Source organism: Tenrec ecaudatus, chromosome 18 (assembly GCF_050624435.1).
Source record: "Tenrec ecaudatus isolate mTenEca1 chromosome 18, mTenEca1.hap1, whole genome shotgun sequence".
Lineage (NCBI taxonomy): Eukaryota > Metazoa > Chordata > Mammalia > Afrosoricida > Tenrecidae > Tenrec > Tenrec ecaudatus.
Window position 1 is genome coordinate 465,162 of NC_134547.1, and position 21,224 is coordinate 486,385.

The 21,224-nt window shown below is 53.2% G+C and overlaps 1 protein-coding gene across 3 annotated transcripts; it reads left to right on the plus strand.

Moving 5' to 3' along the window:
• The first annotated feature begins 11,192 nt into the window (after window positions 1-11,192).
• ZBTB45 (zinc finger and BTB domain containing 45) lies at window positions 11,193-15,449 on the plus strand. Of its 3 annotated transcripts, none has more exons than XM_075536487.1 (3): window positions 11,193-11,446; window positions 13,249-14,538; window positions 14,743-15,449. In XM_075536487.1, exons 2-3 carry the CDS (start codon window positions 13,251-13,253, stop codon window positions 14,997-14,999), a joined length of 1,545 nt encoding a protein of 514 aa, XP_075392602.1. In that variant the 5' UTR covers window positions 11,193-11,446; window positions 13,249-13,250; the 3' UTR covers window positions 15,000-15,449. The 3 variants fall into 3 exon arrangements, with proteins under 3 accessions (XP_075392602.1, XP_075392603.1, XP_075392601.1); XM_075536488.1 differs by lacking the exon at window positions 11,193-11,446 and adding an exon at window positions 11,613-11,814; XM_075536486.1 differs by lacking the exon at window positions 11,193-11,446 and adding an exon at window positions 12,096-12,185.
• Window positions 15,450-21,224: the final 5,775 nt, after the last annotated feature.

A 21,224-nucleotide genomic window follows, 5' to 3' on the forward strand; every position in this document is an offset into this window, starting at 1 on the left:
GGTTTTTACATGTTTATGAAGGGGTGGGAAGCACATGGGCATACCTGTTGCCCAGCTGTCCTGAGTGGGTCCCTGGCAAAGACAAACCTGACTTGAGAGCCCATATTTGGAACTATGGGCATGGGCCTGAGTACCAACTCACACAAGGTACATTCCAAAATGTGAACTTAACTTGTATCTCCAGTTTCCCGCTTCATTCTGTATTTGTAGACAAACCTGACTGGATTCCAACTCAAAGCCACCCTGTGGGGCTTGGCTCCTAGGGCTGGACATCTTCGTGGGAGCAGACAGCCTCAGCTTTCCACCAGGGGGCTTTGTAGAAGGTAGCCTCAAACATATTTTTAGTCTAGACACAGCCTCTCCATTGGGTTCTTTCTGATTCTTAACCAGCAAAGTAAAAAAGCTGGTTTTGAAAGTGAATTAAGACCTAGCTATCCAAGAGAGGGGCAACCGGGACCCCAGAGAATCAGGGATTTGTCTGGCGTGTCCTGATGGAGCTTGATCGTGAGTCATAGGCTGGCTAACCAAGGTGGAGGGCGGGCCGCAGAAACCTATCTCTAAGCCTTTCAAATCTGCTACAGTGTCCTTTTCTATTTGATCTGCTGCCAAATACGACTGTGCTAACTCCCTTTTGTTGCCATGCCTTGTGATGAAGAATCCCGCCACAAACCCCACGGCCATCACTATGGTCTCCGTGATGGGTCTAGGAGGGAAAGGGCCCCACGCTCCACCATGCTGCATAGAAACCCCCTTTGGTGCAGTTGCAGTCAGCTGTCCCCTCGGCTCCAGCACATAGCACCCTGATGCACAACAGAAGGACGCACTCGCCCTCCTGCGCCGTGCTTGCCATTATCCTTGTGCCTTGTTGTCCTCTTTGTGACCATCTGCTTTGCCAAGCAGGACACCCTTCTCCAGGGACCCGTCTCTCCTGATGATGTGCCCAAAGGGCAAGCGAAGTCTCACCATCCTCTTCTCTAAGGAGCATCTATCTGGCTGTACTTCCTCCAAGACACAGCTGTTTCTTCTTCTGGCAGGCCTTTTGTCTTGGTACTTTCAGTATACTTCCCAGCACCATCATTCAAATGCATCGGTGCTTCCTCGTTCTCCGTATTCATGGCCATCCCTTATCTAGCTTTCACATGCACAGGCGGCAATCACACACCTCAGGCCTCCAAGGGACATCTTAGCTCTTGGACGCTGCTTTAAATGAGCCTTGTGCAACACATCGACCCGATGCAATGCGTCATTTCATCTCTTGGCTGCTGCCGCCAGGAGCACAGACGGACCGTGGATCCAAGCAAGATGAAATCCTTGACAGCTTCAGTATTTTCTCCATTTATCAAGATGTCATCTGCCGGTGAAGTTGTGAGGATTTGGCTCTTGTTTACATTGCATTGTCTTCCGTACTGAAGGCTGCAGCCCTTGAGTTTCAGGCTTCCAGTCCTCCTCCCTTGCTGCAAGCCAGGGTGTGTTACCTGCATGTTTCAGGCTGTTATGAGCCTCCCTGATGCCACACTCTCCTTGGTGTGGCCCAGCTTCTCTAATGATCTGCTCAGCACACAGAGTGGAAGTAGGGTGAGAAGATACAGCTCTAACAGGGACCCGTCCTGATTTTAAACCCTGCAGCATCCCGTGTCCTGGTCAATGCTCTGCCTCTTGGTCCAAGTGCAGGCTCAAGGGAAGTGCCACAAAGTGCCCGGGAATTCTGAGCCTTCCTGTGTTATGATCCACTCAGCCCTTTGCATTGCCCATCACATACATCAATCACATACACGTAAGTATTTTTCTGGTAGCCTCTGCTTCTAGCAAAAACTCAGAGTGACGTCAGCAATGAGAAGCCTCCTTGCATGTCCCTCTTACAACACAGGGAAAAAACGGAATGGCCTTTCATCTATGAAGATGAGAAAGAAAGATGTGCCTTTGTAGTCACATGGGTGGGGCCTTAGAAGGTCACTGGAAGGGGGATCTCACTGCCAGTGAGTCAATTCCGACTTGTGGTGAGAAGGCTACACATCCAACAGGCTACACATCCAACAGGAGGGATACACCCAAACAGAAATCAGGAACCAGGTTGCTGTCGCTTCAGTTTCAACTCGTGGGGAGCCCTGTGTGTTAGAGCTGCTCCCCAGGCTGCAGGCTGTCCTGGTTGAGGCCTTGGGTAACTAGATGGCCCACCTTGCAAACCTGCACTGAACTCACCCCTGTGGCTCAACTTGTAGCCACAAAGTAGACAAGCTAGAAGGTGAACAAGGGAAACGACGGGGCTTCCCACTCCCATGCAGTTATAGTCTGGGAACCCTGAGGGGCAGTTCTGCCCTGTCCTGTAAGGGGGCTGAGTCTTGGCATCGACTCAATGGCAGTGAAGATTGTTTTGCTTTTTGCATAAGGTGAGCAATAATGCCAGGGAGGCAGCTGCCTTTGAACAATCATCCTTAAGAGATCACAGGGCAACACCGGCCCAGAGACCTATCTCAGAAGGCAGGCAGAACAAAAGGAAAAACCCCACTGCCATCAAGGTGATGCCGACTCATAGCTCCCCGATAGGACAGGATAGAACTGCCCCTGTGGGTTTCCCAAATGGAAATTAAAAAAATATCATGGATCATTTTACTGGGGGCTCTTAGAGATAGTATAACAATCCATAAATCAATTATATCAAGCAAATTTGTATAGATGGTGCCATCATCATTTTTAAAACATCTTTTTACTTAAGCCTCTTGATATCAGCTCCTCTTTACTACCCCCACCCTAACACTCTCATGAACCATTAATAAATTATATATATATGTATATATACATATATTTCATATCTTACACAGTCCCATGTGTCCCTTCACTCACATTTCTGTTACTCATCCCCCTTGAGGGGGTTATACATCCATCATTGCGATCGGTTTCTCCCCTCCCCACCCCTTCCTTCTGAAACCCTCATGGAATCATTACTCCTGTTATGATTTCTGAGGGATTTATCTATCCTGCATTCTGTGCAGCAGACTCAAAATCTTTACAGGTGTAGAAAGCTCAGTCCTTGTCACAAGTAGCTGCTGTTGGTTTTGAACTGCTGACCTTGGGGTTTGCAGTCTAAGTGTGTAACCAACCTTTCTGCCACCAGGCCTCCTCAGAAGGCAGAGAGGGCAGGAAAGAAGGAGTAATGGAGAAAGGGGGCCTCAGCTGCTTCGGGAGGAAGTCAACAAGGGAGCACTCTGACATCATGGGGACTGCACAGTTAAGGAAATGGGTATGATTTGCTGACTGGAAAACTAATTTGCTTTGTAGGTTTTCCCCGAAATCACAATAAAAAGTTTTAAAAAAAAAAAGATTGCCTGGTCTTTTGTCTAAGGCCCCTCAGGGTTGATTCAGACTTTTCAGTGTGAAAACAAAGAGCACCCTATCCCCTCAGGCTGTTTTCATAAACCAAGTTCAACAGCTGTCAAAGCAGTTCTTTGTCCTGCCTCTTGGCACTTGACAGGAGTGAGGAAACCTCCAGAGTTAGTTGGACGCCTAGGAAATTGATTTCTTGTTTCCAAAATGTGAAGTCTGAGGACAGAAGTGACACATTACTGTCTTCAACACAGAGAGAGTGAGCCCCTGGGCTGGAGCTGGGAGGGGCTGTCCTGGGGCAGAGAGAGGGGACTGCAGAGGACAGGGTGTGGCAAGCCCCAGGCTGGGGAACAACAAGGGAGAGCAGGGCAGGAAGGGGCAGGGAGTGGGTAGGTGGGGGATGTCCTGCCTCAGTTTCCCTACCTCATATGGGCCAGCTTGTTAGGCCAGAGGCAAAGGGGGACATTATTATTATTTTAAATATATATATATTTTTTTATTGTGAATTAGGTGGATGTTTACCTTTCAAGTCATCAATTTTGTATTCAGTAACTGAAGCTACTCACCAAACTTCCAATAGCTTGCCTTTCCTCCCACACCCACCAAAGAGACAGTGCTTAATAGGAACTCTGAACACTCCGACCAGACAAAACCCCAAACACCTGAGGGACACCGAGTCTGAGCAACAGCAAGCGGGGATGCAAACAGACCTGTCTCACCACTCACTTGGACCCTGTCGGCAGGAGAGGCCAGTCCCTGGAGAAGGACAGGGGCGGCCAGGGAGAAGCAGCTCCTCAGAGCTGGGCAGACACCGTGCTGCCCCAGGGGGCTCAGGAGCAGGATGGGCAGGGCTCCGCCGCTCTGTGCCAGGGGCGCCTAACAACAGCAACATCTACATGAAATGTCCAGAAAAGGCAGGTCTGGGGTGACACAGGAGTGGCTGGAAGTGGTGACCTGAGGCAGGGCAGGGGGTGGGAATGGCCAGAGGGAGCTTCTTAAAGCAGCGGAATCGAATCCCCTGCGGTCTGGGAAATTCTGACTCTTGCCAACCCTATCAGGACAGGGAGGGAACAGCCCTGTGGGTTTCCAAAGTTGCCACCCCAAATGGGAGCAGAAAGCCTCATCTTTCACCCACAGGGCCCTAGGTGGGTCTGAACCTTTATCCTGGTGGTTACTAGCACGGTAAGTAAACCCACTACCCCCCTGGAGCTACTCTTGAGATCTGCTTGAGGAGAACAGAAATGTTCTCAACAGGATAGCTGTGACCGAGTTCCCATGGGAAAGACCAAAGCCAAGCTTACTTCCCCATCAATTTCAATTCATCCTGACCCTAGGGGGCTGGCCAGCCACAGTCAACCTTGATAGGAGACTTATCACTTTACTAAATAAAGTGACTGGGTTGTCTACTTGGACTGGGAGGAGTGTGAGAGCTGGTGTCTGCATAGGGAGGGCAGTCTGCAGGACTTGTGCTCAGGTGCTGACTCTCACCTGCCTACCTCCCAGACAACCATCAAGTCAGTCCAGACTCTGAGCGAACCATAAAGCAGCCAGAACAGTCCCTGTGTGGGGCTTTCTGTTAACTCTTTATGGGAGTAGGAAACTTCATCCTTCTCCCACAGAGTCTGGTGCTGCCAACACAACATAGCATGTCCCTGTGGGCCACCAAGGCTCCTACCTACCAGGTCTTGGAATGCTCAGCCCCAGGGCACCCATGCAGCAGGGGCTGGGCTGCATTGGGGTGTGGCTGAAAGCAGGCAATTTAACTAGGCTCAGCAGGACGCCTCAAAGCAAGGCCAGCATGGTGGCCTGGACTGGGGGTCAGGTCAGAAGTAGGACATGGGGACAGGAGCCCTCACTGTGCTTCTCTGTGTTCTTGGGATTTTAAAAGCTCTTCGAAAGTAATGAAAAAGCACAGCAGCCAGAGGCCGGGCCGGGCCCTCGGTGGGGGTCGCTTTTGTGCGGTTGTGGTGTGTGTGTGTTTGGGAGTGCTGGTGACGCAGTGGTTTAAGTACTCTGCGCGCTCAGCCCTTGGAAACCACCAACCGCTCCCCAGGAGAAGGATGAAGCCCAAACTTCCCCCAGACATGGCCTTGGAAACAGGGCAGGTCAGCTAGTTCCTCCAGCCTGTAGGGCAGCTGAGGCAGGAGAGCGTCCCCAGCCGTTGGGCGGTGACATTGTTTAGTAGCCGGATAGGGGGTCATTCCTCTCCATGCCCAGGGACCCCTACAGGAAGTTGGAAACCCACGAAGGCTAGAGGGCATGCACAAATTCAGGCCAGCACACCTGGGAGGGCCCCAATCTAGGCCACAGGGCCTTAATTCAGCGATGGGTCAACCAGTACCTTGGACCACCCCTCCCAGCGGAGGGCCCTGAAAAGCAGAATCAGGACCCCTCCCTCTCCTTTTCCAGCTGCTTGGTGGCCTGGTGGGGGGGAGGTCCTCCTCTGGCCTCAGGGCCCCAAGTGTGAGAGTGCAGCGCCCTGAGGGTGTCTGGGTAAAACTTGAACCCTCTGTCCTTTTCAACCACTCACTTGGATCACAAACCAGGCTTCAGCATGAATTCCAAGGTATTTCTCACGAAATGGGTGGCTAGCCCACCCACCGGGCACGTGTGCTGCGCTACATAGAAAACTTTACAAGCTTGTTCAGGGGCCCTCCAGCCAAGACCGCCAGGGTATGACTCACGGCGACGTGAGCCGCACTCACAGTGACCCTGCAGGACAGGGCAGAGCTGCCCCTGTGGGTCTCCACGGGTGTCACGATCTTTAGAGAGTAGAAAGCTTCACCTTTCTCCTCAGAAAGGGCTGGTGGTTTCATACTGCTGACCCTGCAGTTAGCAGCCCAAAGCCTAACAACTAGGCCACCAGGGCTCCCTTACTAGGTCCTATTGACCCAATTTCCACAGGGCCCGGAAGGGCTGTACTGCCCTTCCCTGACAAAGTTCTAATTCACTCTGGCTGCGGGCAAGACGACTGTGACTTTAGTTAAATGGTCCACAAAGAATGGAGGCGGAGACTAAAGGTGGGCTTCAGCCTTTCACAGTCAACCATGGCCTTCTGCACACTTCCTGCTCAGTATTTAGATGCTAGTACAGGGATCCCTGCCTGGGGTAGGAAGACCAGCAGATACAAAGACATTTTATGGAGTCTTCAACAGAACAAAGTTAAGTCGCCACGTGAAAGGGATGAGAGTTTAAATTCTGAGCACTAGGTTTATGGAAGGTTACAGCTGGCACTCTAAGCAGAGACAAAACTAAAAAATTAAAAACACCAAACTCACCGCCAAAGAGTTCATGCTGACTCATAGAGACCCCCTGGGGACTTCGGCTATAGCAGCTGTTTACAGGAGTGGACAGCCCAGTCTTTCTCCTGTGGAGAGGCTGGTGGTTTTGAACTGCCAACCCTGATGATCACAGCCCAACACACAACCACTGTGCCAGCCACAAAGACAAAGCACCTGGCTGCGGGACCCCACCAGAGTGAGGTCCAGGCCTTCACAGAAACTCAGCCACTTAAATAGGGCATGGCGAACACAGGGACAGGATTAGACCCAATCCAGACATTCATGACAGCTACAGGCTGAATTCTGGAAGTGGGAAGAGGGTGGTGATTGGGAGACTTACACTATCGCAGATTAGAAACATTTCAAGGCTGGTTCAGGGTCTGGCTTTTCAAGCAGGGCTCAGCCAAGCAAGTCCTTGAAGAGGAGGTTGCCCCTCCCTAGGCTGATTTAGGACTTCACTGCCCTAGAGTGCACTCTGACTCGACTCCTCGCAAACTGGATCCAGCAGATGAGAGCTGCCCTGTGGGTTTCCCAGACTGTCGACCTTTACCCGAGTGAAGGCTGAGGACGTGGTAATCATCTCCTTTTGGACATGCTGCGTGGAGGCAGATTTCTCACTCTGTGAGGCTGTGATACGGGAGCCCTGGTGGCATAGGGGTTATGTGTTGGGCAGCTAACTGCCAGGTCAGCAGTTTGAAACTACCGGCCTCTCCTCAGGAGAAAGATGAGGCTTTCTACTCTCATAAAGAGTGACAGTCTGGAAGACGCGGAGTCGAATTGCTGGCAGAGAGAAGGGGGGGGGGGTCAGTGGTCAGAAAGAAGGTGATGGCGTGAATCTGAACAATGAATTGAAGGATATCGTCATCTTGCACAAAGTTAACGAACAAAACTGAAAAGAGACTTCCATCAAGTCAACTCGGACTTGACGTCGATCCCTCTGCACAGAGGACAGCTGCCCCTGGAGTTTTCTGAGATTGTCGCTCCTGACAGAAGTAGAGAGCCCCTGCCTTTGCTCAGTGAGCAGCCGGTAGTTTCTCACTGCTGGTTTTGCAGTAACCCACTCCGACACTGGGGGTCCTCCACAATATCCAGCTCAGAATTTAAACTCTACTACAGCCCTTGGGACTTTGCTGGGACCCCCAGACAGCCCTGGGAGGGGCATCTGTTCTCAGGGTATTGCAAGGGGGCTGGGGGGAGGGTAGAGCCTTCATGGAGCCACATGATTTGAGTCATGCCCAGAAGATGGCTGTTGGGCCCCAGAATCAAGCTGATACATATTTCTAATCTGTAATCTGTATCCCATTCCCTGTCACTTCCCAGTCCAGTATGCCCAGCTGCAACTAAAGGATTGATCTGTGCCAGTCATGCTTCTGTGCCAATTCCCCTGGGTTTCGTGTTCTATATCTATTAGCTATAGGAGCCCTGTGGCATGGTGGTCACATGTTGGCCTGCTAACTTCAAGATCAGCAGTGAGAACGCACCAACCATGCAGAGAAAGATGAGCCTCTCACTCCTGTACAGAGTTACAGTCTCAGACACCCACAGGGGCAGCTATACCTTGTCTGATGAGGGTGACCGTCCATCCCAACGAGCTCAATGGCAGTGGGTTTGTGGTCTAACCGTCAATGGCTGTGGCTCCTTAGGACACTGTTTTGGCCTCGTCCTGGTGATGTTCTCAGGATGCTCAGTTTTGTTTTGTCTTATCTCTGACCCACTTAAAGCTGAATAAATGGCTCTTTACATACCTTCGGCCTCCCCATGAATAACAAGGAACTGTGGGTAACATTTCACAGTTGAAATCCCGGGATGCCTCCTGGTGCTCCTACAGATCCTGCACACACAGAACAGGGGAGACTGTACGGCTTAAAATCAGGAAAGGCCTGGGTCAGGGTTGCATCCTTTCACCATACTTATTAAATCTGTATGCGTTGTCGGGGACAATAGCTACTGCATTCACCCACGCATGAAGTCTTCCTTAAAAAAACAGACACGGTCCATTGGCATCTCATTGGCGTGCAATTCAGTGGTTTGGGTGAATAAAACAGAGTTGTTCCTTTTCCCGGATCCTCTGCTTTTCCAAGCACCACGTCCTTATCCAGGGACTGTTAACATGGCCAGAGCAGGGCAGAGAAGTCTCACATGCTCAGAAAACCCTATAGGACAGCTCTCCTTTTTCACATGGTGTCACCATGAGTCAGAATTGACATGATAACCCGTAACAACCACACACAGACCTCCCAGGACACAGCCCATCTCTCAGGCACCCTGCCAGTCTCTCCCCAGGGGGTTAGGCTCTTCTCTGAAGCCACCTTGTCCTGTTCATCCAGAGTCGGTGCCCTGTCCCATTGCTGTCTGCCTGGCCTGAAGCCCACCCTCTATGAGGGTCACCCTCTATGAGGTCTACTGCAAGCAACTGTGGGGATTAGATCAGGTGCACCTTTGCCCTCAGATTAACATCCTTGTTTTTCTAGTACTCTAAACAAATCTTGCGCAGATTCACCCAATGGAACACATCTTTTGATCTGACTGCTGCTTCTGTGAGCATTGATTGTGGAGCCAAGCAAGAGGAAATCTTTGACAACCTCGATCTTTTCTCCATTTATCATGATGTTACCCTATTGCTCCATTTGTGAGGATTTTTTTTTCTCTTTACATTGAGTTGGAATCTGTACTGAAGGCTGCAATTCTTGATCATCAGTAAGTACAAGTCCTGCTCACATTCAGCAAGCAAGGTTGTGTCATCTACGTATCGCAGGTTCTTAAATAGCCTTCCTCCAGTGCTGATACTGCCTTCTTCATATAACCCAGCTTCTCTGATTATTAGTTCAGTATACAGATGACCCACTCAGCATACAGTATGTATGGACAAGCCTAATGCAGAACTTTTCAGGTTTTCAACCATGCAGTATTCTTCTGTTTTGTGCACACAACTGACTCCTGATCCAATTTATGTGGAGAATCAAAAATGGATATGGGGCTCCCACTGTGAAATGCAGTTAATAACAAACTAAGTCATCAAAATTTGAGCTGTAATACCCTCCAGAGAAACTCTGCATTGAGTCCATTTTGACTCATAGTGACCCTGTAGGATGAGGTAAAGTTGTCAGTGTGGGCTTCAGAGACTGTAATTTGTAAAACTGTTTGCGGGAATAGAAAGCCTCATCTGTCTCCCTTAGAGCAACTGTTGGATCCAAACTTCTGGCCTTGTGGTTACCAACTCAATTCGAAAGCTAGGACCATTACCCCATTACGATTGTCACTCATTCATATTCATAGGTTCCTGAGGTGCAGGACTGGAATCTTGGCACAGGCACTTTGAGATCTCTGTCTCTCACATCAGTTTTCCATACAATGCCCACCAGTCTAAGGGCTAAGTCCAGTGGAGGCCAAGGGGAGGTTGGCACCTCTGTTTTTGGTTGCTGAAAGGACTTGATGGCAGTGGGTGGGTGTGCTGAGGTGAAGGGCATGTCCCTCTACTCTGACCGACTTTTGAGAGTTTAAGGATGAGGAGAGCTCTTGGGGGCTGTGGTAGCCTCTGGCTGAGGTGGGAGGGTCCTACAGGTACAGGCATTGCACTTCTGAAGAGGAGCACATAGCACCAACAGGAAGTTAGGCGGGAAGCCGGTTATATGGACTGTTGGATGCCGACTGATGAAGGCTGGGCCAATTCCAGGCAAGACAAAGAGAAACTATCAGACTTGTACTTGTTTCAGGTGTGGCCGAAGGTGGGCTGCAGATAAAGACAGTGAGTGGCTTCCCACTTGGTTTGTACCTTTCTGACCTTCAGACACCTTATCTGCAACACAGCAGCCTGCAGCTGAGGCAGAACTCTGGCCGGTGTCCTCCTCCCTGAGGTTTACACCTCAGCCTATGCAAGATTCCACAAGTATTGAGGGTGGGTCCCTTGAGGCCTTGGGACCCTCCAACCAGGAGCTCCAGGACCTACTCTCCAGCACCAAAGGAAAGCCAGGTCTGTCAAGCTCACCTCCCCAGTCTCACCAGCTAGTGGTCTGTTCCCATTCGGCACAACTCGCCCCACCTCAGGGCACTGTAAACAAGGGACCCTTGCTCTGGGACTTCTCCCCACAGGTTCGGTCCCACCGGTTGCCTTCGACTTTGGGGTGTCTGGCCACTTGCCACCCTCTTGACTCATGCCACTATGGCTTATACCGCACCCTCGGTTACAGTTCTAGCTCAGGCTGTGGCCGCAGAGCACACTTCATCCTTCTGTTCAATCCCTTCTGCCTGAGAGCAGATGAGTCTCAAGGTCGTGAAGGGCCAGGGGCGCGGGGTTTAACACCTTCCAACTCCCACAGGGGCCTCCGGGGAGGCTCTGAGGGATCTGCTCCCCATTCTCGCCTGTGCCCAAGTGCGCAGGGCCGAGGCAGGCAGGGCATGGTGGAGGAAAAGCCCCCTCTCCTTGTTGCAGCGGGCTTAAGCCGACCAGATGGGCCGTGGGCGGCCTTCGGCCAGTTCTCCAGGGAAGCACCTCGGCTCCCCGTTGGGGCTTCAAGCAGGGGCGTGGCCCGTGGACCCTCAAGGCCCCGCCTCCACCCCGTCTCCGAGGCGACGCCGGAAGGGTGCTCTGGCCCAGAGCTCCCCCGCGCCTGGTCGGCCTCAGCTTCCTAGACTTTGGTTCCTCTGGGTAGGGGGCCCCAAGTGCGACCGGGCGGCGCGGCTGATCTCCATGGAAACGCCGGAAGCGTGCTCTGGACCAGTGCTCCCCTGCGCCGCGGCCGCCGCGGAGTTGGGTTCCGCCCGGGTCGCGGCCCGGAAGTGCGGCCTTGGTGGCGGAGAGCGAGAGGCGGCCACGGCCTGGCCTGGTACCTGAGGAGGAGCAGGAGGTGGGTCGGGCGGCTAGCTGCTCAGGTCCGCCAGGAGGCCGCGCGCCGGGGCAGGGGGCCGGGGGCCGGCAGGGCGCGCGGCGGCGGTCGCGAGGGGGCGCTGCAGGACCGGGGCTCGGCGCGGCCCTGGCGTGGAGGCGGGAGACAGGGCGGCCGGGCCCCGTGCGCACAGGCGGGGCGGACCCTAGGGGCCTGGAGCCGGCCACGGGACGGGGGTGCAGGAGGCTGCTCCGCAGACCGGGCAAGGGCCGGGGGCCCGGCCTCAGGCGCCTTTGTTCGGAGGCCCCCCGAAAGCAGGCCGGGAGCCCGTGGAGGAACGGGGCGGGCGTGCCCGCGGAGGGGCTCACGCCCTCATTGCGGAGGGGAAGGTACCGCCGTCAGTCTCCAGGGCTGGGCTTTGAGCCCCGGAGATGCGCGATGGATAAAGATGGGAAGGACGCTTGTGGCTGAAGGAATGCACGTGCCGTGTGAGGGAGGAATACCAGGAATTCTTCGTCATCGGGGGTTCTGGGCAGGGGAGGGTCCCGGTCTGGGCTAGGGTCTGTACGGGCTCCCTCTGGCTGCTGCGTGGGGAATCGACCGGGCGGCGTGGGGAGGGGCGGTGTCCTGCAACTGCGCAGGCCCGAGGTGACTGGGGCGGCGGAGGTGCGCCACGTGGTCTCAGGAGTCAGAAGGGAAGGAGAAATGCAAGAAAGTCAGCTTTTGGAATCCTCCACTTTATCCAGACTGGTGGAGAGGGGTGGGTCTCGGGGTTCTTCCCATATTCCAACGCTTCTCTTGACTATGAGACTGTGAGTGAAGTTTACAGGGGTGAGGCTGAGCCACATAGACCCCATCCGTGTTTCACATGGGGACACAGACCAGTGGATTGTGGAGAGGTCGCCATGTTGGGTGGCAGGGCTTTCACAGTGGGGGTTATGATCCCAGGACCTAAAGGTACTAAGTGCTCCTTCGTTGATTAGGTGTTCACCCAGCCCTGCTGATCTAGGCCACCCTCACCAAGTCAGGGCCTCTCTGCCACACCCATAGCCTGTGCCTAGAACCTGGGGGAGAGTCACAGGGAGGAGCCTCCCTACCACCTGGCTGGGGGGTTGGCCAAGGACCGCATCTGACCTCACGGGGGATGATTGTTGGGCTAATGCCCAGCGTTAGCTCTGTCGGATTAGCTCTGTCGGATTAGCTCTGTCGGATTAGCTCTGTCGGATGCACCCACATCCCCATGCCCCAGCTCCCAGCACCTTAGAGAGGACCTCTCCGTTCCCGACTTAGCATAACCCTATTGCTCTGATTCGGATGGATGAAGCTAATGGGAGGGGCTGCAGCCCCCAGGTGAGCACCAGGTCCATTTCTGAGTGGAAGCCCTGTCCTCTTCGCAGGGTTGCCTGAGAAAGGTCCGTGGGGAGGGTATGTTCATGCAGCCTGATGCAGGCTCAGTCCTGGGCACTAAGCAGTGAGCATAGTTGAGGAAGAGGGAGAGAAAACCATTTAGCACAGGGTTGGGAGGGCTGTCTGGTAAACACGACTGCACGGCTGGCAGTTCAAGTCCACCGGCTGCTCTGGAGGGAGATGAGGTTGTCTGCTCTGGGAAGATTTCTGGCCTCAGAAGCTACACACTGTCGGGGTCACTGAACACCCGAGGGTGGTAGTTTGGTTGTGTGTGTGTGTGTGCGCGCGCGCGCGCGCGCGCATGCGCGCGCGCTTCAAGTGCTGGGGCTGCACAGTTTTGGAAGAACCTGCTGAGGTCCCGGGGAGGGTAGAGGCGGCCCCCAGCTGACCTCTTCCTTCACCTCCCTGTCTTCCAGAGATGGCGGCAGCGGAGGCAGTGCATCACATCCATCTGCAAAACTTTTCCCGCTCATTGCTCGAGACCCTCAACGGGCAGCGACTGGGCGGGCACTTCTGCGACGTGACCGTGCGCATCCGCGAGGCCTCGCTGCGTGCCCACCGCTGTGTGCTTGCTGCTGGCTCGCCTTTCTTCCAGGACAAGCTGCTGCTCGGCCACTCGGAGATCCGGGTGCCGCCAGTGGTGCCTGCGCAGACCGTGCGCCAGCTCGTTGAATTCCTTTACAGTGGCTCTCTGGTGGTGGCGCAGGGCGAAGCGCTACAGGTTCTCACGGCCGCATCGGTGCTGCGCATCCAGACGGTCATCGACGAGTGCACGCAGATCATTGCGCGCACACGCACGCCAACCCCGGGCACCCAGGCGCCTGCAGCTCTGCCTGCACCGGTGCCCCCGCCTTCGCTTGCGCCGGCGCAGCTGCGCCACCGCTTGCGGCACCTCCTGGCCGCCCGTCCCCCAGGCCACCCTGGAGCCGCGCATAGCCGCAAGCAGCGCCAGCCCGCGCGCCTGCAGCTGCCCGAGCCCCCTACGCCCACCAAGACCCAGTCGCCTGATGCTGACCTGCCCATCTCTGCACCCCCCGAGGAAGGTGGTGAGGACGAAGACGAGGAGACCGAAGAGGAGACAGATGGCGAAGACGGAGAAGGTGGTGGCAGCGGCCCTGGGGAAGGCCAGGCAGCCCCTGCCTTCCCTGACTGCGCCCCCAGTCTTCTGGCCGCCTCTGCCGACCGGGCGCCCGAGGATCCACCGGCGCTAACCGGCCTCCCGGACTACAGTGGCACCGGGAGGGACTTCCTCAGGGAAACTGCGGTGGCCCAGGATGTGATTCCTGACTGCTTCGTCCCTGCTTGGAACGATGAAGAGGCTGCCGTCACCGAAAGCTGTCCCGCGGAGAGTCCGGCCCCGGGCCCTCCCGACTGTGTCCTGGCCAGCCCCCGCCCACCAGGCGTGAAGACCCCGGCACCACAGGCCACTCTCTTCCCCTTTCATCTGGGTGCCCCCGGGCCTCCCACGCCCTCTGGGCCGGCTCCCGCGCCCCCACCCCCGCCCGCCACCACCTTCTATCCTCTCCAGGCTGATGCAGTTTCCGGGGGTGGTGGGCAAATGGGGGAGGCTCCGACCCCAGCCCCTGTGCCCTCGGGACCCTCCGCACGGGCCTCAGGCTCCGAGTCATCTGCCTACGAGTGCACCCATTGCCGCAAGACCTTCAGCTCGCGGAAAAACTACACCAAACACATGTTCATCCACTCTGGTGAGCTGGGTTTGTCCTTGGAGAGCAGGGCGCCTGCAGAGAGGGGCGGGGGCTACTCCGAGTCGCTGGCAGTCAGGGTGGAGATCTGGATGTGGAGGGATATCCTCAGGACATCTGGGTGAAGGGTGCGCTTGGGAAGAGGGGATCCCCACCAGGTGTGGGGAGGGGAGGGGCAGTTGACTTACCCAGGCCTCTCACCCACAGGGGAGAAGCCACACCAGTGCGCCGTGTGCTGGCGATCCTTCTCGCTGCGTGACTACCTGCTGAAGCACATGGTTACGCACACGGGTGTGCGAGCCTTCCAGTGCGCCGTCTGTGCCAAGCGCTTCACACAGAAGAGCTCGCTCAACGTGCACATGCGCACACACCGCCCCGAGCGCGCGCCCTGCCCTGCCTGTGGCAAGGTCTTCTCTCACCGGGCCCTCCTGGAGCGCCACTTGGCGACCCACCCCGCCTCCTGATGGGGCCTGGCCATGGAGTCCTCATGGAGCCGGACCCCCAACAGTGCCCTAACCACCAGACCCTCCTCCCAGGGCAGGCCCCCTTCCCTACCTACCCCATCTCCAAACTCGATGGGGGGGGCCAGCCCTCCTTCCCCATCTACTTACATACTCTGCCCTTCCAGGACCCCAACCACCTCTGAGAACTGTACCCTTTTCTGAACAGGAAGTGGGAGCCTGATTTACCCTCCCCCTCGATTCCCACCACCCTCCCTTGTCCCTGTGAGTGGGGTGCAGCAATGTCGGGCCACTCCCCAGTCTTGTGCAGGACTCGGTGAAACCAACTGTTTGTGCCCCCACCAGAGTATCCTTCCATCATCTGGCCCTCGAGGAGGGTCGGGCAGACTCACCAAGGACAGGGCTGGGCTTTGGGCACAATAAAGGATGGCGGGCCGAGGCCTGCGCCGTGAAGCCATGAGTACCGAGACTGGGTTTTTCCTCCACTGCACACCATCTCTGGGCAGTGTCTGCTGTCTGGCCGCAGCCTCCCGATGGCCATCTGTCCTGGGAAGGAATAGATGTAAGGCTGGCCTCAGGCTCTCCTGTGTACCTCCTGTGGGGAGGGGGCAGGCTCCTCAGATTCCTGGCTGTAGCTTACCCCAGACCGACCATCAGCCTAGCCTCTCCAGCCCTGCCCCAATGATGACAGGTTGGTAGTGAGTGCCTCACTTGGGGGGTGGGGAGGGAGCTTTGTCAAAGCTCTCTGGGGGTGAGAGCCCCAGAATACTTGCCTTGGCCACTGGAAGCACAAATTCCTGAGTGGTACAAGACACGGCATGGTGGCCACCATCCCTGGGGCCCAGTAGGTGGCTGAAGACGGCATGGGTGCTCAGACCGCTGTGCCCACGGGCTGCCTGCCTGCCAAGGAGCGTTCTCCCTTCATCCAGGTCAGTGGGAGGTGTTTGGCTGCCTCCAATGGGCCTCAGTCTGAAGCACAGGGGAGGGCAACCTGGAGCCAACCGTAGCCCCTCTCTGTGCCCATCCCACTCGGACTAAAGGTCAGGGCCTTTGGCCAGCACCAAACACTTCCCAGCTCCTCTCCTGACCCACAGAAAACAGGGTGGAAGTACAGTACTACTTGTTCTCATTTGCTCAGGATTAGCTCTGTACCTGGCAGGCGGTCAAGCTCCTCCCAGGGTCAGGACACCGAGGCTGTGCTCCCTGGGCAGCATGAAGTTCAGGTCCCCATGGATCAAGACATGTCCTGGGGGAGAGCCTGCTCTCTGGTGAACCATGGACGCCAAAGGAGACCCAGCCTCTTAGGTCTTCTGGTGTGGCCCGTCTTGCAACCTTGTTCAGCTTTTGGTTTCCAAAACTGGATTGTCCGTTTCTGAGACCATGATTACTCACTCTCTGGATGTGTGGAGGGGGGAGTGGTGACCAGGAGCAGGGAACTCTGGAGAGTGGGCTGGATAGGAAGGACAGCAAGGCGAAGTGACGGGCTGGTGGAGCTTGTAGAGAGGACTGGGTCCCCAGTGGTCAACCACAATGGCCCCGAGGAAACAAAAAGAGCCCCTACAAACGAGGCAGAGGCCAACGTGAGACATGACAGGAGAGGTGGTGCGAGGGGAGACTCCTGTATAAGAAAGCGCTTTCTATAAAGAGCAGTTGTACACTAAGAAAGTATCCCAGCCCTGTCCAGATCAAGTCCATAAGTCCCATGGCCCATATTGTCCGATACCACTCTCTACAGTCCTCTTCAGACTTACAAAATGTGCAATGATGCCAAATGCAGGAAGATCACAGGCCAGGGGGTGGGAAGTCATGGATCCATGGGCAGTGTAAGCATCTCAGCGCTGGCAGGGGTCCCCATGTGGCTCCTCCAGCTCAGGACACTAACAGTTCCGTGTGTCTTGTCAGCTGCAATGTCTCCCAGGGAGTGGGCGTGTGTCCCACCTCCAATGAGCTATTGATCTTCGTGCCTCCAAATGAGAGCATTGAGCTCTGATCTGATTGACAGGCCAAACTCCACCCCTTCACTCAATCCTCTCAAATTGACAACAGATTATGTAACTACCACAGGATGCCTACAGCTGAGGGTGGGCTAGGGGCTGAGTGGGCAGGGCAAGCACAGAGGCCCCCAGAGCCGTGCAGAGTAGTACATTGAAGACATCCCACAAGAAAACAAGCAAACACATACAAACAGGTAATTTTGGTTTATACTATATTATATCCTCAACAAGATGATCAACACAGGGGCCAGGACAATGGCTCGAGAACAATTGTGAGGATGGTGCCGGACCAGGGGGTGTTTCATTCTGTTGGATGCAGGATCATTGAGTCAAGAGCTGACTCCACAGCACCCACCGTCAACAACACTGTCTACTGAGGAACCCTGGTGGCATAATGGGTTACACATTGGACTGCTAGCCACGAGGTCAGCAGTTCAAGTCCACCAGCTGCTTCTTGGGAGGAAAGTGAGGCATTTTGCTCCTGTAAAGACCTACAGTCTCAAAAGGCACAGGAGCAATTCTATCTTGTCCTTTAGGGTTGATCCTCACTCGATGGCAGTGAGGATGAGGATGGTGATCATCTATTAAAAGGGGCCCTTGTGTAGGTTAAACACTGGGCTGCTAACTGGGGAAGGAGCCTTGAACCCCACCAGTCATTCTGATCAAGGGCAGCAGTCTGCATCTAGTGTGTGCTGAGAGCTCTCGAGTCAGAAGTGACCTGACCAAGCAGGTATAATTCTGCTGTTGATAGTCTGTGAAGCAATTACATTATGACAAAAATCCAGAATATTTCAAAAATGGCCAAAATGTGACACACGATGGTACTGATCGCATTGCTTGACCCAAGGTTAGCACACACCTTCGGTACCGTGAAGAACAATGACACCAATACCCCTTTACCCAACAAAATAAAAGCCAACTCACTGATACGGAGTCATTCCAACTCGCAGTGACCCTACAGGACAGGGTAGAACTGCCCCTGTGGGTTTCCAAGACAATCTTTTGTAAAAATTATTATTAATCATTTTATTGGGGGTGATTACAAATTTTATGACAATCCATCATTCAATGATATTAAGCACGCTTGTACATATGTTGTCATCAACATTTCCAAAACATTTTCTTTCTACTTGAACCCTTGATATCAGCTACTCTTTTTTTCCCTCCCTCCTCTACCATCCCACCCTCATGAATCCCTGATCGATTATATATTATTGTTGTTATTTTGAGTCTTACACTATCCGTTGTCTCCCTTCACCCACATTTCTGTTATTCTTCCCCCTTGGGTGGTAGGCTATGTATCCAACATGGGTTCCCTCTTTCCCCCTATCCCCGCACCATCATTTTCAAAACATTTCTTTCTTCTTGATTATTTGATAACATCTTCCCTTTATCTTCTCCCAACCCCCAAGGAACCCTTGTTATTGTGTGTACTTAAAAATATATTAAAAAATTTTTTTCTGTTTCTTAGACCAGCCAATGTATCAGTTCACCGACAATTCTGATTCATTCCCCTCAAGTGGGGTTAAATAGTCATCATTGCTATCAATTCCCCCTTCCCCTCCCTCTCTTCCATACCCTCAGGGAATCATTCCTGCTACTATGTCTGAAGGGCTTATCTATCTTGGATTCCATGTATCAAATGATCTTAATTATGCAAATGACCATATGCAGGTCAAACAAGATTCATGAGGTAAAACTAACACCATAATAGTAAGGAGGGAAATATTAAAGGGCTAGAGGATAGTTATGTGTTTCATCGGTGCTGTACTGCATCCTGGATATATCGTCCCTTCTGCGAGGGACTGTCCAATTATCTGACAGGTGGGTTTTGGGTCTGTGCTCCTTCACGTCTATTTGGTTGCTTGTTTTTGAACTTCTGATACCTTTCCCATTGTCACATCATGATCACACAGGCTGGTGTGCTTCTTCCATATGGGCTTTGTTGCTTCCCTGATAGATGACCGCTTATTTAACTTCAAGCCTTTAAGACCCCAGACGCCATATCTTTTAATAGCCAGGCACCATCAGCTTTCCTCACCATATTTGCTTATGCACCCATTTTGTCTTCAGCAATTGTGTCAGGAAGGTGAGTATCATACAATGCTGCATTATTAGAACAAAACGTTCTTGTATTGAGGTAAGGTAGAAGCCCAAAGTCCACCTGCTTCCTTATTAGACAGACAGACATAGACATAGACAAATACAGCTATCTTGATATATTTACATATATGCATATCTATATTTATACCCATATATAATGATTACTTCTTGTTCTTTCCTCTTTTATCTTTCTTACTGACCCTCTATCGTGTTTTCCCACGATTCACTTCTCAGTAATTCCTCTCGGGTACATTTCGACTGATCAAACATGACCAGGAATGCTACACTCTCCTCACTGTCAATTTTAGATGCCTTTCTATTTCCCTGTCCATGTCAGTTTTGGCTCATTGCTGCCCTCCCTTTCCCTCCTCCTCTCCCATGACCCCCTGGAATCATTGGATCCATTGCCATCTCCTTGGGATTGCGTATCCTGGCTTTCTTATTTAGAGAGACAGCAAAAGGGAATAAAAAAGGACCATACAAATATTTCCAAGTTTAACTGTTGTTCTGACCCATAGTAGATGAGGAAGCCTGTGTTAAATAGCTAGCAGACTGTGATATCATCCATGGTCCAATCATTTCTTTCCGGGATCCATATCCCAGGACCCACCTAACAGCACTTAGACCTTTTCAGTCCTCATCTGCAAGATCCCGTTGTTCTGCAGTCAGATGGAGCCGTCTCCCACCCCACTGCACCTTTAGACTGTCAGCACGGCCCTCTTGTGAATATCCCCCCGCCAGTTCAGATGAGGTGCCAAGCACTAGATTCCTCAGGGACTTTGGGACTCTGTGGCTTCGCTCCCATTGCTGGTCTGTTCCACTCCCCACTTGATTTGCCCCCTGTAGGTAGGTGAGACAGCCGCGCTCCCCAAACTGTATCTTCAGTGCTGTCCTCTAGCTGTGTTTAGGGAGGGGATGTCATGTCTCAAGCTGGGGCCGGCCCTGCAGTCCTGTCTGTGAAAGAGCTGCTCTGAGCAGGAACATCGATTACCCTGAAGGCTTGGCTCACTGGAATGAGCTCTACTCTCTCTCCCTTTCCTGTGGAGACAGAACAATACCCTTCCCTGGGGTGGATTAGTGAGATGTCTTTCTACACAGGTGCTACCAGCATCTTTTCTTTTTGATGACGATAGTTGTCTTTAGTCTGGCTCTTGCCAGAGTATCTGGTCCTCAAACAGGGAATTATGCAATATGTACATTTTCCCGTGACGGTTCTGTTATTTGGACTTAATTCAGTGGACTCATGTTGTGCTTGTCCTCTTGTTCTTGGCTCAGGGTAATACCCTCCCACTCTTGATGGCAAGGTGCCTCATCATTTCTTCACTGTTTTCAGAGATGTAGTAATTCATGGTGTGTATATACCAGAGGGGTTTTGTTGTTGTTTGTAAAGATCATTTTATTGGGGGTTCTTACAATCCAAAAATCAATTTTGCCAAGCATATTTTTACTTATGTCATCATTATTTTCTAAACATTTACTATTTGAGCCCTTGGTATCAGCTGCCCCCCACCTTGTGCCCCACTCTCATGACCCAGTTGATAAATCATTAATTATTTCCATATCTTACACTGACCACTGTCTCCCTTCACTCATTTCCTTGTGTATGTGTGTGAGTCAGCTGGGGTACACTCCCTATGGTGTGTCTCCAGTATTGTCCTCTGTCACGGTGTGCTCCAGCGAGGGGACATCACGTCTCAGGCTGTTGTCAGGCCTAGGGTCCTCTCTCTGTCTTAGCAGTTCCTGCAGGGAGGTTGTCCTCAGGGCTTGGTGTGCTGCTACAGGGTGTAAGGGATCTAGTCTCTCACTCTCTTTTTCTTGGTCTGATTCCCTGTGGGCGTGGCAGGCTGGTCCCTCCCCACCCTGCAGGTTTAGTGCTGTTCTCTATAGCACATACTTCTAGGGGGTCCATTGGGCTGATTGGACCGGCCCTGTAGCCCATGAGTTGCCCTCAAGGTTTGGTGCACTGTGATGCGGTCGGAAGCCCACTTCCTTCCTTCTCAGCCCTGACTTCAGAGGCCAGGTCCGAGCAGAGAGGGTGAGTGATGGAATCTCATGAGCTTATCTACACCAGACTTATTTACTTATTACTTTTTAATCACTTTATTGGGGGCGCTTACAGCTCTTATCACAA

Excerpts from the sequence above, each read along its gene's own strand:
- ZBTB45 (XM_075536486.1), top strand. The coding sequence starts at position 12,131 with ATGCAAGAAAGTCAGCTTTTGGAATCCTCCACTTTATCCAGACTGGTG. Across the intron at positions 12,186-13,248 it reads ATCCAGACTGGTGGAGAGGG|AGATGGCGGCAGCGGAGGCA; the intron begins GTGGGTCTCGGG and ends CCTGTCTTCCAG. Across the intron at positions 14,539-14,742 it reads ACACATGTTCATCCACTCTG|GGGAGAAGCCACACCAGTGC; the intron begins GTGAGCTGGGTT and ends TCTCACCCACAG.